The sequence below is a fragment of the Arachis hypogaea genome, chromosome 18 (genome assembly GCF_003086295.3).
Source record: "Arachis hypogaea cultivar Tifrunner chromosome 18, arahy.Tifrunner.gnm2.J5K5, whole genome shotgun sequence".
Classification (NCBI taxonomy): Eukaryota; Viridiplantae; Streptophyta; class Magnoliopsida; order Fabales; family Fabaceae; genus Arachis; species Arachis hypogaea.
The window spans coordinates 94,414,150-94,433,881 of record NC_092053.1 but is presented as its reverse complement, the minus strand read 5'-3'; the positions used below and the strand labels follow the sequence as shown (position 1 = coordinate 94,433,881).

General features: G+C 34.6%; 2 protein-coding genes across 2 annotated transcripts; one reads left to right on the top strand and one right to left on the bottom strand.

Annotated features, from left to right (window-relative positions):
- Window positions 1-8,346: 8,346 nt before the first annotated feature.
- Window positions 8,347-9,198, top strand: LOC112770166 (uncharacterized). The gene has a single exon (XM_025814577.1). The coding sequence runs from the start codon at window positions 8,347-8,349 to the stop codon at window positions 9,196-9,198; it is 852 nt and encodes a 283-aa protein (XP_025670362.1).
- Window positions 9,199-10,482: 1,284 nt separating this feature from the next.
- Window positions 10,483-11,805, bottom strand: LOC112773239 (aspartic proteinase CDR1). The gene has a single exon (XM_025818314.3). The coding sequence runs from the start codon at window positions 11,803-11,805 to the stop codon at window positions 10,483-10,485; it is 1,323 nt and encodes a 440-aa protein (XP_025674099.1).
- Between the last annotated feature and the right edge of the window lie 7,927 nt (window positions 11,806-19,732).

Below are 19,732 nucleotides of genomic sequence, written 5' to 3'. Positions count from 1 at the left end.
GCATGAGGACATGCTTAGTTTAAGTGTGGGGAGGTTTGATAAACCCCAATTTTGTGGTTTATATTGTGCTTATTTTAGGGAATTTTATCATCTTTTCCCACATTTATTCAATGAAATAGCATGGTTTTGTAATTCTCCCTTAAATTGTGCTTAAGTGTAAAAACATGCTTTTTAGGCCCTTAAATTGGTGATTTTAATTCACTTTAATTTCAATCGATGCCTTGATGTGTTTATTGAGTGATTTCAGGTTCATAAGGCAAGTATTGGATGGAAGAAATGAAGAGAAAAGCATACAAAGTGGAGAATGCATGAAGAAACAAAGATTGGGAATACTGCAATGGGCGTGCAAGCGTACAAGGCGCGCGCACGCAGAAGTGGCATCGCATGGCGACGCGTACGCGTACATGGCGCGCACGCGCGGATGAGAAAATGGCCAAGCGATGCGCACGCGCACATGGCGCGTACGTGCCGATACTCCCACGTGACCCACTTAAAGGCAAAACGCTGGGGACGATTTCTGAGCTGTCCAGGCCCAAATCCAACTTATTTCTGAGTGTATTTCATGCAGAATTGAAGCCTAAGCAAGGGGGAGCAATTAGTTAGTCAACATGAGCCTTTAGTTAGTTTTCTAGAGAGAGAAGCTTCCTCTTCTCTCTAGAATTAGGTTAATCTCTTGTAGATTTTGCATTAATCACTTGATTTCATCTTGTTTCTTTTACAATTCCTTAATTCTACATCTTGTTTCCCTTAGTTGTAGTGTTAATTTCTTGTTTTATTCTCTTTTATGTTAATGAACAATTGTTGGATCTCAATTTCTTTTAATGCAATTTTATGTTTCCATGTCTCTTTTATGTTTATCTTCATTGTTATTGTTGATTTCTTGCTTATGTTAGTTATGGGTTTTGTTAATTCTTGCATTTTGTGATGTTTACTTTTATTGCACTCTAGGTATTTGATGAAATATTTCCTCTAATTTTTGAGTAGTTTTCTTGATCCTTGGTCTAGGCTAAAGGGATTAAGTGATCTTGAGTCATTGGGCTTCATTGAATTGGTGATTTGAGAACCATTGGGGATCAATTTGATAACCATTGACTCTAGCCTATTACTAAGTTAATTAGTAGCTAAGTTGGGACTTATAGATTGATGTTGATCAAGCCATTTGACGTACTTCAAGCCTAGGAGTAGACATTACGTACTTAAGGCTTTAGTGAGTAGACCTAATGAGCTTGGTTCCTCATAATTACCAATACTTGCATTGTAGACAAGGATGGCGATCTCAATTACCTATGTCTTAGCCAAGAGTTCTTTACCTTGCTTTCTTTAATTACTTGATTGATTTACTTTTCTTGCCTCTCTTATAAATCAAACCCCTTGTTCCTTCATAGCCAATAATTGACCACTTCATTGCAATTCCTTGTGAGATGACCCGGAGTTTAAATACTCCGGTTAATTCTTATTGGGGTTTGTACATGTGAAAAAACCAAAGTTTAATTTGATGTGAGGATTGTTTGTTGGTTCGGAACTATGCTTACAACAAAGTTCTAATTTCTACAAGAGAAATTCTAGACCGACAACAATTTTTGTATCACTTTTACTACTGTAACCCTAGCCGATCTAAACTTCGTGGGTCGTGACTATTGGCTATTATATATATTTATATATATTCTATCTTTAATCTATTCTTCCTTTAAGTTTTATTTTTATTCTGCTTTTCTGGACGCGATGCTTTTCATTACGTAAGTGTTTTCAATCGCAATATTCTTTTACTCCCTTTTCAGGCTCCTCATTTAATAATAATTTCTTCCAATTATATAAGTATTATAACTCCACCTCGAGCATACCACCTTAGTATCATTGACTTATGACTCGAGCATAAGGATTTGGATGTTAGGGTGTTACACTGAGCCTATACCTGTGCTGGAGTCTGACGATGCGTATGTACCAAAGTTTCCACCCAAGGTGGAGATTCCACCTAATCCTGGTGATGCGTGCGTACGCAATCCCCCACACTTTCCGTACAGCAGCAGTACCAGCAAGTGCACTGGGTTGTCCAAGTAATACATGAGCAAGTGGGGATCGATCCCATGAGGATGGTGGCTTAAAGCAATCTTTTGGTTGTCTTGCAGGTCTTAGTCAGGCGGAATCATAATACTATGATTGTGGAGGAATACTAAATTGTAATAAAGTTAAAGTATATGGAGTTGGATGAAGTATCATGCAATAATAGGAATTATATGATGGGAATTGAGTTGAGAGTCGGAGTTGCTTTGTCTTTCTGAAGTAGCTCTGGTACTACTATCTTCTTTGCTCGTGACTGATCTTCTTCTATGGTAGGCTGTAAGTGATCAAAGCCATTGCCCTTGGTCATTGATCTCCTCTGCTACAGAATGAACGTCAGGTACCATGATCATTCAATCCAATTGAGGGTGAAGTGCTTAGCAAGTCATTCTCCTGGCGATCCTACTCAAAACTCCACTGACAAGGTAGAATCTTTCGGATCAGAAAAGTCCATAACTGTTGGTTCATGCTGTTGGTTCATGCTTTCCGGCCAAGTATTCACATGAACCCAAGTGGACGCGGGTGTTTGTCAGGCACGTTTGTCTTGGTGTGATGAATAGATCTGATTTGTCAGATCATCCTGTTCATCACGATGAAGATCAGGATATACATCTTAGAGATAGATCAGACACGGATCGAAGAAGAAGAAATAGTACTTTTAATAATTTATAGGACTCAGTAGGGCTCCTCCCCTCAAACTAGGAGGTTTAGAAACTCATATTGAGGTATACAACAATGATGAAAATGAAAATAAAGAGAAAAGTGATGAAAAAGTTCTAAAGATGATGTTAAAAGTCTCTTAAATACTAAACTAGTGACTAGTAAGGGTACAACAGTCTTTTTAGTGCTAAAATCTACTTCTAAGGCCCACTTGGTAAGTTTTTGGGCTGATCTTGATGAGATTCACGTCCTATGAGGTCTTCTGGATGTGGAACGCCAGCTAGGGTGTCATCTCTGGCCTTTTGGATATTGGGCTTTACTTCCTTGGGCGCTAGACGCCAGAAAGGGCAGGAAGCTGGTGTTGGACGCCAGTTTTGGGCCTTCTAATCCGAAACAACATATGGAGTATTATATATTGCCGGAAAGCTCTGGAAGTCATCTTTCCATAGCTGTTGAGAATGCTCTATTTAAACTTCTGTAGTTCCAGAAAATCTCTTCCGAATGCGAGCAGGTCAGATCTGGACAGCATCTGCAGTGCTTTCTCTGTCTCTGAATTAGACTTCTGCTCCATCTCCTCAAATTCAACCAGAAAATACCTAAAAAGGTACAAAAACATACAAACTCAAAGTAGAATCCAAAAATGTAAATTTAACACTAAAACCTGCAAAAACTTAATAAAAATTAAATAAAACCTATTAAAAACTATATGAAAACTAAGCCAAAAAGCATATAAAATATCCGCTCATCACCTGGGCCTCCTCTCCAACCAGCTGAGCAATTGATCACCCAGTACGGACCATTGGGTGAAGTTCTCATGCCGATCTATGCTAACAGACCTATCTATGTAGATGGGAATGCTAGTAGCTCGAAAGAGGAGGAGAATGAAGAGGATCTGGAGGATGATCCTAATTGCGAGGAGCAGCATCATGAGGGCAAAGATCAGCAAGGAGATGGAGCACTGGCAGGTTTGCCCAACGGCGATATTTGACCATATAGAGGAGTAGTTGATGATGCTTTTTCTTTTGATGATGTTCAACTTGGCCCGACCCTAATGACATTCAGCTTGCCCAACGGTAAGATTTTCCATATAATCTCAAGCAAATTGTGATTGTTAAAGCGCTACAAGCTCATAATTATACCATGATATAAGGTCTAAAGTCCCCTAGGTTAGCTAAATAGTAATACTTGATGATTGGCATTGGTCATAACATACTAAAAGTTGGGTCATTACATGACCCATTTATTAACATCGACATTGATGGCGTTTAAACACAGTCCTTAATCCACTCCGTCCACTTCTGGCCAATCCCATCTTTGACATTATAGTATCCACAAAACTCCATTTGACTCTGTCATAAGCTCTCTTAAAATTTAGCTTGATAATCATAGATGTTTTCTTCCTCAACTTCAACTATTAAAAAGTCTCACATGCAATCAAAGCCCATTATGAATTTTTCGGCCTTCCACAAAAGCATTCTGTATCTCCGATCCCCAACTAATCTTGGCATTAACCTCCACATTCTCCTAGCCAATAACTTTACATATTTCCTTGTACAGACAACCAACTATACTGGTCAGCCGCAAGTATTTGATCTCCTTTGTTCCAATAAACTTTGGAGCCAAAGTCACCCAAATGTAATATTGAAATAGTTTGGTAGTTTAGACGTCTCAAAGAAGCTCATCACGATTGCAATAAACTCTCCTCCAATCTCTACCCAACACCTTATAATAAAGTTCATATTATTCCCATCACTTCCTAGTACCTTTGAAGATTCATAATCCCAAACTGCTTCTCTCATCTCTTGAACAGATGGCATCATCTTTAGTGCTTGACAGAGAGAAATTGTCGTTTAAGAATTTTCACAAAATAATTCTGTTGAAGTATAGATCCAAACCAATAATCAACCCTCAATCAAAGTTTAATTTGTTTGTCACTAGTCGTCTCTCAAAGGAATTGCAGGAAAGTGTGCATATTATTGGTTATGAGATATTTTCTTTTGGGGTTTTAGAATGATGAACAAGAAATGTAAATTGTAAGAAAGTAAAGCTAACAACTAAGATAATATAAATGCTAAAAGACACTCTTGGCAAGGATTAAGAGTCAAGGCTTCTTATCTAGATCATTGACCACAACATGGTAATTACAAATGGTTAATTCCACTTAGTTTTCCTCTAACATCGGAGGGTGAACTCAAGTAGACATAATTGATCCTAAAACCAACTAACAACCCTAAATTACCAATTCAATGACATTAAGGCACCTAAGTCCTCAATCTCAAGTCAAGAGTGCTAAAATCTACTCTAAAACCCAATAAAGCGTTTTACTAAACACTTGGAAGGCATAAAAATGAAAGCATGGTAAAATAACAAGAATTAATAAAATATATGACTAAAAATTGCAAGATAACAATAACAATAGTTAAAGAAAGCAACAATGATCATAAAAATATAAATTGCATTAAAGAGAATCAAATTAACAAGAGTTCATAAAACTAGAAGTAACAAAATAAAGAAATTAACAAGAAAATTAAGAGAATTAAGGCAATTCAACAAGGAAAAGTAGATGAAACTAGATCAAAACAAGAAATAAAACCTAAATTTAAGAGGAATTTAACCTAAATCTACCTTGATTTTAGAGAGAAGAGAGAGCTTCTCTCTCTAGAAAAATAACCTAAAACATGTTCTATTCTAAACCTAATTGCTCTCCCATTGTTCCTCCTTGAGAATTGCATGAAATTCTTCAGAAATGAGTTGGATTTGGGCTTGAGAGGGTCCAGAAATCGCCAGCCACATTTTCTTTAAGTGAGTCACGTGCTTCGTGTTACGCGTACTTGAAAGGTCACGCGTATGGGGAACATGGCAAAATTTCAAGTCACGCATATGCGGAAGGTCATGCGTACGCGGAACTGGCAGATTTCTAAAACTTCATTTCCTCATGAATTCTCCACTTTTACATGCTTTTTCTTCATTTTTTCAATCCAATATTTGCTTTCTAATCCAGAAATCACTTAACAAACACATCAAGGTATCAAATGGAATTAAAGTGAATTAAATTTAGCAATTTAAGAGCCTAAAAAGCATGTTTTCACTCTTAAGAACAAATTAGGAAGAATTCATAAAACCATACTATTTCATTCAATAAATGTAGGAAAAGTTGATAAAATCTACCAAATTCAATACAAGATATATCATAAAATTGTGGTTTATCAGTGTTATAGATTCCTCATTATTAATCCGACTCACCTTCCCATAACAAACTAATATTTTACTCACCTTTCTCATCATCTGCTTCCATTGAATCTCTTTCTTTACATACCGTTTCTCACAACAACTAACTAGTGCTTTTTATTTTTTGCCTCTATTTTTCCATCATATATCCCATGCTGATTATATTAACACATTATTAATGATATTGTTCATGCACTGGCCCATAATTTAGCCAGACCCAAAATGAATGAAGCCCAACCTACAGACATCGTTCGATCTACCCCTACCCGACCTTATAAAGGTCAGACATGGCGACATGAGTCTAGCTCTACTTACTAAATAAATAACTAACTCCTAAGATATCTCCTATTAACCTAGAAAGGAGATCTCAACAACCTCCTTAACAAAAGGGAACAATTATCCACCAACAAAGGTGAAACTACACTAAAAGGTGGTTATCTATTCTACTATATATACACTGACACCCCTCAGGTAGATTCAAGTCTCAATCTACTAAAAACCTGCCGAAATCCTTTGCTAACTTAAGCATCGGAGTTTCTTGTAGGTATCATCCCTCACCTTCTCACGAGAAACTCGGACAGCGGCACCTCGATACCAATACAAGTCGGATGCTGCCATCGAAGGAGCCTGAACCTCACGTCTAGACCCAAATACAACCTAGTTTCAAGTAATCCTCGAAACAGATATTAATATATCTAAATATTACATTAAGCACATTAACTTAAAGAATAAATATAGGGAACTAATTTTAATTAGTTAATATTAGTCAATTTTTTATCTTAGAATTATTTTTGAACCCTTATTTTTTTTGAAGAATTTAGTGTTTTTAATCATAATTTATGATTTAGAATTTAGAATTTAAAATTTATCATAAAAGAATAATTTCAAAAGATACTTTTGACATCGCCTGAAAAATAATCGACTCTCTGATTGAACTCTAAATTGAAATATACTAATTTAATTAAAACGTTAAATACTTTAGATCTGATTTGAAAAAAATTGCCTTTTGAATAATATATAGTTTATTATTGCTACTTTTTCAAGGATATTTTTTTAAAGTTGTGTCAGCTACTTTTGGTAAATCAAAACAAAAGTAATTTTCAACAATAAGCACAATCTACAAAAATTATATTTGATAAAATTGTTGTTAACATTCAAAATAATTAAAATAAATAATATAATAAAAAGTAAGAATAAATATAAATATTTATTAATATATAAGATTATATTAAATTTTTAATTTTAAAAAATATAAACTAAATTTAAAAAATATTTTTATATTTTTAAAAACATTTGTAATTTTTCAAAATTAGAAGCACATGCACGTGATCATCAAATACTTGCTTGTACTTTTAACTATCCAAAAAACTTTAAGTAGACCTTAGTCTATTTTCATCTAGGTTTGGGGTGTTTAATTACATTTATAGGGGGATATTTTCTTTATGGAGATGTGCTTGCTTGTTATTGTTAAGTTGTACTTTTGGTTTACTGTAATTTGTTTTTAAAAAAATATTTGAAAAATAATACAAAATTAGTCGAAAATAATTTAAAACTGATATGGCGGTTACGAATATAAGTCATAACTCGATATCGCGCGTTATAGCTCGGCTTAATGAGCTATAAGTCATTCAAACGGTACCCACAATATTAACGTCCGATCCCACGGCGCAATAGTCGGATACGTTACAAATCTTCTGTAAACCGAGATAATCACACCAAATGTAACTAACAAGGACCTCAGTCTGTATAAAAGAAGGTAGAATATTTTCTTTGAGCAGACAATTTAAGAGATAATACTGACTTAAGTATTGGAGCGCCTTTGCAGGTACACTTCCCCTCCCCTCTTTCACGAGTTGCGAAGGAAAAGCTCGGACAAGAAAGGTTTATAGCTCGGTATTCAAGAGGAAAGCTCGGCAACTTGTTGTTGACTGCTGACGTGCTCTCCAGTATTCCCAGGAAAGAACAATTGGCATCCACCGTGGGCCGAACAATATATATATATATATATATATATATAAGCCCTACCTTATTCTCAGCCCCATTACCTTCACGTACACCTATGGCCGATGCACAATCTCCTTCTGCTTCCGAACTCCTTCGAATGGTGACCGAGCTACAACAGGCAAACCAGCGGATGGTGCAAGAAAATCAGAGAATGACTGATCAGATTGCCGAGTTGAACAACGCTCGGATAGAAAACAACAATGGTACGGTCGTCAACCGCAACAGGAAGACGAGGAACATCAATTTGATGCTTCACATGTTTTCGAAACTATTCGGATTCAGCCACAAGACGAAGAAGCGCAACCTGAAGATGAACATAAGGAGCTCGACAATTCTGTGGGATCCTTCACACCAGATGTGATGAGCTTCGAAATGCCACAAAGGTTCACCTTACCAATGACTCTTACCCCCTATGACGGGCTTGGTGACCCAAAGAAGTTCCTCAAAAAATTCCGATCAATAATGATCGTTAATGGTGCATCCGATCTTGTTTTATGTCGTTGCTTTCAATCTTATTTGGACGGCCCTGCACTTGACTGGTTTTGTGCTTTGCCTGCAGGTTCAATCTCCAGGTTCCAGGAGCTGGCCACGCTATTTGAAGATCAATTTCCTAGATCTGCTATTTATCTGCATGACTCAGATTATCTGAATACAATAAAGCAAGGCCAGAATGAGAGCTTGAAAGATTATATGACTCGCTTCACAAAGGTCGCCATGAGTATACCAGACCTCCACTCCGAGGTCCATTTGCATGCCATCAAGAGTGGACTTCGGCCAGGAAAGTTCCAAGAGACCATCCTTGTAGCCAAGCCAAAGACCCTTGCCGAGTTTCGCGAAAAAGCAAAAGGACAAATCGACATCGAAGAACTCAGACAAGCTCGGAAAGCCGACAAAACACAATACAGAGACGAAGATAAGGTACAAAATAATAAGAAAAATTTTAAACTAACTCCTCGGTTTGAATCCTATACACAGTTCAACACAAAGCGGGACGACATCATCAAAGAGATCCTGAACTCAAAATTGATCGAACCCCCGAAGAAGGCCGGCACCTATCAAGACACAAAGAACGTGAATAAATCCAAATACTGTACTTTCCACCAGAAGCACGGCCAAACTACTGACGAATGTGTGGTCGCAAAAGACCTTTTGGAGCGGCTAGCTCAGCAAGATCACATTGACAAATACATCAGTGGCCAAATGCAAAGGCATACACCATCCTTTATTGGAAACACCTCGTCAGAATAACAACATCGGAAAAAAGAGAAGGCGTCTTCAAGCCCATATGAACCACCTCGAGATGTAATCAACTGTATCTCAGGTGGGTACGCAAGCGGAGGAGCATCAAGCTTGGCTCGAAAAAGGTTTGTCCGAGCAATGTATTCAGTAGAAAGTACTCAACAAGAACCGAGAAAAGTCCCCCAATTTCCACAAATGATATTCACACGTGCCGACTTTAATTGCAACATTCAAAATTTGGATGACCCTGTAGTCATATCTCTTCAATTGGGCGATCTGCTGGTAAAGAAGGTGCTATTAGATCCAGGGAGCAGCGCCGACGTTCTTTTTCATTTTACCTTCTAGAAGATGAAGCTCAGCCACAACATCCTCCAATTATCGAGCGGAGACTTAGTCAGCTTCTCAGGTGAAAGAGTTCCCGTATTGGGATCAGTGTGGTTACAAACCACACTGGGTGAGCACCCCCTATCCAAAACATCTGATATTTAGTATTTAGTATTTAGTAGTAGATTGTTTTAGCCTCTATAATCTTATACTTAGCCGACCTTTTTTAAATAAGTTTGGCGCAATTGTATCCACAATTCATCTTTGCGTTAAATTTTTTGTGTAGGATGATCAAATTGCAACTATCCATAGCGACCATAAAGAAGCGCGATAGTACTACAACATCAGCACTATTTTATTTTATATATTTAATTATTATTTATTTTAACTTTAGATATAATAAATATATAATTATAAACATTACATACATAAGAATATAGATATTATTTTAAATAAAATAAATTTAGATTAGTATCTTATTATCTCCCTACGTATTATCTTTTGTATTATATGCGTGTTTGATACCTTGTTTTTATTCCCTCATGGTGGATGCTTAAACCTTCAATTTTCGAAAAAAAAAAAAAAACATTAAATCACTTAATCACATATTAATTATCATCAGTAATTTACATCTAATTTAACAGTAAATGCACCGTGAATTGGCCTATATAATAGAATAACAAATATAAAACATATGCAACCAAGTTGGGTTGGTCTAGTGGTTAGCTCACTAGTCCGCTTAAGCAAGTGTCGGGGGTTTGAATCCTGCCTTGTGCATGCAGCAACCCATTGGCCAGCGACAAACCCTTAAATGGAGCTCAGTACCGCGACGGATTAGTCATTGACTTGTCGGGTTGGGGGATACCGTGGAAAAAAAAAAAATATATAAAACATATGCATAATGCATATAACACAATCTTATTATCTTACTTTATTTAATACACAAAAGGCGTAGGTAACAAGAATTTGCTAATTACTATTAGTACAATTAGCTGGAGCAAAAGAAACCTTATTCCCTTGAAGATCGTACTCTACCTGAAAATTAATCTGCGCCAAATTTCCGAAGATGGACAATCCATTTAATCCGGTGTTGGGTAGCAGCAGCAAGCAGAGCAAGTTGTTGTCAACAACGGTGTACATGTTTTCAGTTGGCAAAGCAACATCAGCACCAGTAAAGTGAAACACGAAATCAGGCACGTTAACACCTGATCCTTGGAAACTGCCGCAAAAACCGTACGGTTTTGGAGGGTCTTGCAGTGCCTCAACAGCTGAGGATTCCGTGACCAGAGTCACGATATCATTGAACATACTTGGGTCAAGATAAGTAAACGTTGTCCCCGAATCAATGATTATGTTGCTAGAATTTTGAGTACTCTGAATCGTGTTATTACCAACGGTTATGCCTTCAAGATTAAGGTTGTAATAAGTAGGTGTAGAGGAATTGATGGTTAACGGAGTTGACACAACTCCGTTTCCTGAAATGATTGCATCGTCCCCAAATTTAAGCTTGCTTGTAGAATTTGAACCAACAGGAACCAAACAATACGAGAATTTGTGACCAATTTGGTCACCAAGTTGTGAAACTAGTGACAATGGCCCTGCTCCTAGACCAACTAGCCCTGTGGCTTTTTTAGTGCTATTAAACGTTACACTATTGTTATGGCCACATCCAAAAATTGAATTTGGAAATGTAACACCACTAGTGGAATCAAAACTTACGGAATCAGAAGCCAATTCTCCACTTGTGTAAGAGTGGTCGCCATATTTGTACAAATACTCGCAAACATTTGAGGTTCCACATGTACGCTGGTTTTGGTACAGTAACGTGCAATTTTCTGAGGTACATGAAATTGGAGTATAAGTGGAAGAGTTGTTTGGATCAAACAGTGGGCTATCTTGGGAGAAACAACTAGAATTGTCGTCGCACGGCGAGCATTGAACCCATATGAGATCACTGCCCGTGTCTGCGACGGCAATTCTTTCCACGGGAGGAGTGCCGATATAGATTTTCGTTAGGTAATCGCCGACCGCACCATTTGGAAATACAATGGATTCAGGGAATTGATTGCTACTTTCACTCAAGGCGTATCGCGCGATGGAACGCAGCGCGGCCTTCTTAAAAATATCCGATGAGGTCATTGAAGAATCATAAAACGGTGAGAGTGGGGAATCATGGTGAATAAGATCAATGGTGAAGCTTGTTTGGGTTTTAGTAGCTTCAACAAAGGGTATGAAATTAGAAAGTGAGTACAAATGTGCTGAAAACGAGAACAATAACAAAAGACTATGCATGGTGTTGTTGGTGGAGAACTATATCTAAAGAGCTTCTATTTATACAACGATCAAGAAACTTTTTATTAAGGTATTCCGTTGACAAATTCTTTAAATTGATAAATTCTCTGTTGTTATTGTCATTCTTTCTCGAAAAATTATTGTATTTCCCCTCTTTACTGTAATGTTTTGTGTTAAGTTGATAAGTATAAACTATATCAACTATACTACTTGCACATTAAAATCAGTTACTAAATATAAAATATATGTTAAAATATAAATAATATTAAAAATAAATTAAATTACATATATATTTATATATAAAATATATTGGTAACTGATTTTAGTGTAGGAAGAATATTTTTAAAATTATATTATATCATTGTAAGACTAAGTTATAAGAAAAAGAAATGTAAGACAGTTTTCTTTCATTTCTTTATCATGTGATTAATTAATACCTACCATTATTGACGTGTTCCACACTTCCACTCTTTTTGTCATTGATCCGGGTTTTTCTTTTTATTATTGGCACAAAATTTTAAAAATTTTCAAAAATATCTTAGATATTTTACAGCTAAACATTCAGGATTTACCGATTTAATATATGTTTCCCTTTTTTTAAAAAAATTGAACCATTTTTAATAAATTTTATTTGCATCTATAGGTTGATGCAGGGACGGACCCAAACACAACAATGAAAGGACATTTGCTCATGGTGTTTTTAATTTTTGTTTTAAAAAATATAGTTATATATAATATGCCTCTATTTTAAATTTTAAATGATTTTACTACAAATAAAATAAATTCAATTAGTTAAAATTTTAAATTTATTTTTTTATATTTTTATCATTTTGACTATTATTTAACCTAATCAAATTTAATTATTGTACTGTCACTTTTTTATTCTCTTAAACCCTCTTTTTATTTTTATATTTTCAACCTTCTTTTTCTATTCCTTGTCTAATAGTCATCTTCTCTTTATCAAAAAGTAAATTTTAAATTCTCTAATTTTTTTTATATAGCTCTCCATGATTCTATGTATCTTTCAATTTCATTATTTCTCTTTTTGATATTTTCAATTACAATTTTTAATTCAAACAATTATAGTTTAGATATTAATCTAATATTTTATTTTTTCCGTGACTTTATATATTTTATTTTATTCTCGATTTATTCATCTTTATTACTTATTTTTTATCTTTTGTTCTATTATATGTACCTATGTTGCATATAAAATTTTAAAATGAACTGATTAATTTATTAATTTAGAATATATTTTTTATTTTAAAAATAATGATAAAAAATATTTTAATTACAATATATAATTAAACAGATATATAAAATCTTTTATCTAAGATTATATCAAAATTAAATTAAAAAATATATAACAAATTTAATTATTTAAAAAAAAATAAAAAAATTGTAAATTATGTTTTTATTATTTTATATAAACATACTTTTCATATAGAGATTTAATTTTTCTAGTATTTATATATAATTCTAATTTCAAATTATAAATACTAATGTATCATTAGGCGCTAATATGCCAGTTAATTCAGTCTTTTATTATTAAATGTGTATAAAAAATTAGTTAGGATAATAAGTTATCTATAATTTAATTAAAATATGTTAATTTTAAATTTTAGAAATAAAAAAATATTTTTTTATAAATTATATATAATGAATAGTATTTTAAGATTAAAAGTGTATGTTCACTAACTCTTTTTAATTTTTATATCTCCATATAATTAATAATATTTAACAAAACTTATTTAATATATATATTTTTTCCCCACTCTTAAAATTTTTTGGATCCGTCACTGGGTTGATGTAATTTTTTATTTTCAATTTTGTGAGAAAAATATTTTTATGCGTTCCCTTTAGTTTTACGAATCAATTGACTTTTTATTTTGAACTATGTATCTATCGATTATTAATGGTTTTTCTTTTTCTTAATAATAATTATTATTTGTGATAGTTTTTTCATCTAATACTTGTAAAATTAATGTGTTTTTTTCTCCTTGAAACGTGAACTATACACATACGCTATTCATACCCTTTTTTTAATTTGGAATTTTTTTTTGTTGACAAGAGGGCCAAAGGTCCTAGAAACTACACCGAATTTACAGTTCTCCGAATTGAAGTTCCCATATCATTACTAACAAGATAATGGCTCATCCCTATTCCCTAGAGGAGAGAATTCCAGTAATGAGTGTTCTCATCTTGCCTCAGACTTCAATTAGCTAATCAATCAGCGCAACTGTTAGCTTTTTTGTAAGCGTAAGTAATCTTTACTTGCCAACTGCGGGTAAGCAGTTTTTAAATCCAATGGGAAAGGATAATCCCAGGGCTTCCTCTATTATTTCGATCCAGAATGCTACTAACCACTGTCTTGGAGTCACTTTAATTTCCACCTAAACATTTCTACTTAATATCCATGCCATCTCCAAACCAATGAAAACACTCCAGAGCTCGGTCATAAAAGCAGAAGACCATATCCAGCATTTTAGTGAATCCCATAACCCATCTCCCCTCATTGTTCCTAATCAACCGACCATATCCAGCTATGTGAGAGTTTCTCTGGACAACCCTATCCGTGTTTAGCTTGATCCAACCGTTAGACGGTGGCTCCCAAGCAACCTTAATAACTCTTTGGGACGGGATCTGAGTGTTTTTCATCCTTTTACCATGATTGGTTTGAATAGACAAAGTATATTCTTAAATTTTGAAATGAGCCATATAGGGTCTCCTAAACTTCTCTGATGGATTTTCGAATTTCTCCAACTCCCTAATCTCCACCAGGTGATAGGGAACAAATAGATCCATTCAATAGCATATTGAAAACCCAATTTGAACTCATGCTTTCTTCTAACCACCTCACTGTTGAAAATAAGTAATATTAATCATGTATCAAATAATTTGTTATTGTTATTATATTAAAATATTAATATAATAAAGTCTTTGATTAAATTTAGAGATTTATCATTGTGATAGTGATTATAATATTGAGAGATGAATTTTTTATAATTTAGTCTAAATTGTTTTTGCTCATAGGATTATTAAAATAGGCATTATAATCCGGATATATATATATATATATATATATATAGTCTTCATTGAATGAAGATTAATAGATCCCATTTATTAAATTATATATATAGATGTGGTGCACAGAGAGATATGACCATTGAACTGACTCAATTTGAGAATTCCTAACGGTTATAATTACCGCATATTTGTCAATAGGATATTCTCAAGATGAACATAGTAATAGAGTTTCTTTTGACTTGCGATTGTCATAGTAATTAATAATGTATTTATTATACTTTGATTTCGGACACCCAATACCCTAGGGTGCTAGTTGAATAGATATTGAGTATGATTTAAATACTTGTAGATTTTGAGAATAATTAGTTATTCTATTTATAAATTTGAATTTTAAATTTGGATGAGATCCTAACTGATTCTGTTTCAAATTGAGTTATGATATGATTCATAAATTTGAAAGATTCAAGTTTAAAATAATAACATATGATTCAAATTTGAATTGAGATTCAAATTTAAAATTAATAACAAATCTCATACTATATATATGTATGCCAAGAGTAGAGGAAATAGACGAGAATAACATACAAGTGTTTTATTCCTTTACCTATATACACATAAACGTATGTGAGCCTAATTCTTGGAGAAGAATTTTATGGTATGCAACGAGCTGCAAGAGGTTTCTCAATTTAAATCAGATGTCTATTGGTTAAGGAGTTGACAGCAAAGATTGGTTTCGTTGTGGATACGCATAGCAACTTCATACCATTGAAGGAGAAACTGATTTTTACTAGCGTACACAGGTATTTAGATCTGATATATACATATATTATTTTTCGAATAAAATTTAAGCACAAAATAGATTTTTAGGATTACTTTCTTTTCTTCCGCTGCGTGTTATAAACACATGGTAATTCTTCACTAGTAGGGTCCAGATTAAAAGAATTCTGCAATTTAATCAGGTGAACCAGTTTCTTCCTAATATCGCCAGCGTTCTTACAATTCCTAAGGACATGAGTGAAATTCTCAATTTGATTACTACATTTGTGACAATATAGGGATGCTCTAAACCATCTACTCCTCTTATCATTTGTTAGAAGCTTGTCATAAGCTATTTGTCAGAGAAAAAAGTTTGATTCGTGGGGATTCTTTCCACTCCCAAATCTTTTTCCAAACAATCTTGAAATATTGAGAAAAGTGACTGAGTTGTGTAAGCCGATTTCACAAAAAATCTGCCATCTTGTGAGTGCCTCGAAGCCAAAGTGTTTCCGGGGTCATTGGGTCTAGGGGCAAGGTTGGGTGTTATTCTCAAAGCCACCTCGTTGGGACTAGCCTTTTAATCTCATCCATCTTTGAAGTCCCATCCATTATAAGAAAGTCTTTAACCAAAGCATTTTCATTCAAAATTGTTACAGTAGGCAAATTGTTCTCCATTAGGGTATCTTTAATATTCAACCAGCTATTCCTCCAAAACATGATATTCTCACCATTTTCAACTCTGTGAATGATACTGTTTTCAACAAACCCCCACACTTGTGGAAGCGCCCGCCAAGAAGGAGAACTACCATCCATTAGTCATCTATAGATCATCTGGTTGTTAGGACAGTACTTGCTAGAAAGAACCTTTGTTCAAAGGGGTTAGGATTATTTATAAATTTCTAACAGTCTAACAAACCTTGGCAAGAAAAGTTGTTTTCATCCTTTCTATGTTTTTCCTGGCCAGATGGCGGAGGAAAATTGTCGGTAAAGAATTTCACAAAAATGTCGCGTTGCAAGTATAGTTCTAAACCAACAAATTATCCTCGGCCAACGTTTAAATTGTTTGTCACTTAAGCAAACCCAATAAAATTAACCGAATTATTTAAACCTCGGGTCGTCTTTCAAAGAAATTGCAGGAAAGTGTAGTTTATTATTAGCTATGGAAAAGTATATTTTTGGATTTTGAAATAAGGAACAAGAAAATATAAATTGCGAGAAAAATAAACTAACAACTAAGAAAGGTCCTAGCAAGGAAAGAGAATTAGAAGTCCTATCCTCATTATCATCGTCAATTGTGATGGTAAATGTAAATTGCCTTCACTTAGTTAACCTCTAACCAATGAAGGAAAGTCAAGTGCATACCATCAACTTGAGTTCACAAGTCCTAGTCAACTCATAGAGAGAGACTAGATTTAGTGAAGTTCAAGCTAATCGGCAATCTTCAATTACTAATCAACAAGAGACTTTGACAACTCAAGAGTCTCTAATTAATCAATCCAGGTTAAGAACATAAAAATCTATTTTAAAATCCAACCAAACATTTTATCAAACACTTAGAAGGTACAAAATAAAAGCATGAAAAATTAATAAGAGATAGTAAAATATAAGACTAACACATGCAAGGAATTAATAACCAACAATTAAGGAAGGAAGCAATAAACATGAAATACCTCAAATTGCATTAAAAGAAAATTGAATATAACAAGAAGAGTTCATTGATGAGCGGATATTTTATACGCTTTTTGGGGTTAATTTCATATAGCTTTTAGTATATTTTAGTTAGTTTTTAGTCTATTTTCATTAGTTTTTAGGAAAAATTCATATTTCTGGACTTTACTATGAGTTGTGTATTTTTCTGTAATTTCAGGTATTTTTCTGGCTGAAATTGAAGGAGCTGAGCAAAAATCTGATTCAGGCTGAAAAAGGACTGCTGATGCTGTTGGATTCTGACCTCCCTACACTCAAAGTGGATTTTCTGGAGCTACAGAACTCGAAATGGCATGATTTCAATTGCGTTGGAAAGTAGACATCCAGGGCTTTCCAGAAATATATAATAGTCCATACTTTGCACAAGGATAGAAGACGTAAACTGGCGTTCAACGCCAGTTCTCTGCCCAATTCTGGCGTCCAGCGCCAGAAAAGGATCAAAAGCTGGAGTTGAACGCCCAAACTGGCACAAAAACTGGCGTTCAACTCCACAAATGGCCTCTGCACGTGGATTGCTTAATTCTCAGCCCAGTACACACCTAGTGGGCCCCAGAAGTGGATCTCTGCATCATCCATCATAGTTTACTCATTTGTTGTAAACCTAGGCTACAAGTTTAGTATTTAAACAACTTTTAGAGACTTATTTTGCACCTAATCTCATTTTTAGATCTGAACTTTGTATTCTCTGATGGCATGAGTCTCTAAACCCCATTATTGGGGGTGAGGAGCTCTGCTGTGTCTCGATGAATTAATGCAAGTATTTCTGTTTTCCATTCAAACACGCTTGTTCCTATCTAAGATGTTCATTCGCGCTTAACTGTGATGAAGGTGATGATCCGCGACATTCATCACCTTCCTCAACCCATGAACGTGTGCCTGACAACCACCTCCGTTCTATATCCGATTGAATGAGTGTCTCTTAGATTCCTTAATCAGAATCTCCGTGGTATAAGCTAGAACTGATGGCGGCATTAATGAGAATCCGGAAAGTCTAAACCTTGTCTGTGGTATTCCGAGTAGGATTCAATGATTGAGTGACTGTGACGAACCTCAAACTCACGAGTGCTGGGCGTAGTGACAGACGCAAAAGGATAGCAGATCCTATTCCGGCATGATTGAGAACCTGCAGATGATTAGCCGTGCGGTGACAGCGCATTGGGAATCTTTTCACTGGAAGGATGGATGGTAGCCATTGACAACGGTGATCCACCTACACACAGCTTGCCATAGGGGGACGTGCGTGCGTGAATTAGAAGACAGAGGAAAGCAGAGATTCAGAAGACAAAGCATCTCCAAAACTCCAACATATTCTCCATTACTGCATAACAAGTAACCTTTAATTTATGCTCTCTTGGTTATTCACAATTCAACTGATAAACATAATTGACTTCCTGACTAAGATTTACAAGATAACCATAGATTGCTTCAAACCAACAATCTCCGTGGGATTCGACCCTTACTCACGTGAGGTATTACTTGGACGACCCAGTGCACTTGCTGGTTAGTGGTACGAGTTGTGAAAAGTGTGATTCACAATTTGTGCACCAAGTTTTTGGCGCTGTTGCCGGGGATTGTTCGTGTTTGAACAACTGACGGATTATTTTGTTGCTTAGATTAGGAAAATTTTTCTTTTTGGTTTAGAGTCTCTTATTGTTGTTCTTGGTTAAAAATATCCTTCTTTAAAACAAGTGTTACATTTACTGCCCAGTTGGCTAGAGCATTAGTCTAAGCCCGTGGCAGTTGGGTACACTCTTTTTAAAATCTTTTTCATAAATAATATTTTCTCTATTAAATTTTGTGCCAAACTTTAAGTTTGGTGTTTTCTTGTTGTTTTTTTCAAAAAAAAAAAAAATTTGTTTTCGAAAATTTATTTTGGTTTTCTAAAAAATTTTAAGTTTGGTGTTCTTCCTTCATGTTCTTGTGTTCTTGTGAGTCTTCAAAGTGTTCTTGAGTCTTCCTTGTGTCTTGATCTTAAAATTTTTAAGTTTGGTGTTCCTTAGTGTTTTTCCCTTAAAAATTTTCGAAAACAAGGAGCATCAGATCTAAAAATTTTAAATCTTGTGCTATCTTATTGTTTTTCTCTCTCCTCTTTAAATTCAAAAATATTTTTTCTCTCCATTTTTAAGCAATTTTTCGAAAATTTCCTTTAAAATTCAGATTTTTTTTTTAAATTTTAAAACCTTTTTCAAAAATCATCATATCCTTTTCAAAAATTCCTAACCACTTTCTCTCTCCTCATTTTTTTTGAAAATCTTCACCCATTTTTATTTATTTTATTTTAATTTATTTTGTTTTTGAAATAAATAAATAAATTAAATAAATAAAAATATTTTCTCTATTTTACATCATCTCCCTTTCTCCATCATGGATCTAAGCGGAAATGAACAGTCCAAGAGGACTCTGGGGTCATATTCTAACCCCTCTACTGCTTCATATG

Bases quoted from the DNA above. Each gene is read 5' to 3' on its own strand.
- LOC112770166 (XM_025814577.1), top strand. From the start codon at position 8,347: ATGACTCTTACCCCCTATGACGGGCTTGGTGACCCAAAGAAGTTCCTC.
- LOC112773239 (XM_025818314.3), bottom strand. From the start codon at position 11,805: ATGCATAGTCTTTTGTTATTGTTCTCGTTTTCAGCACATTTGTACTCA.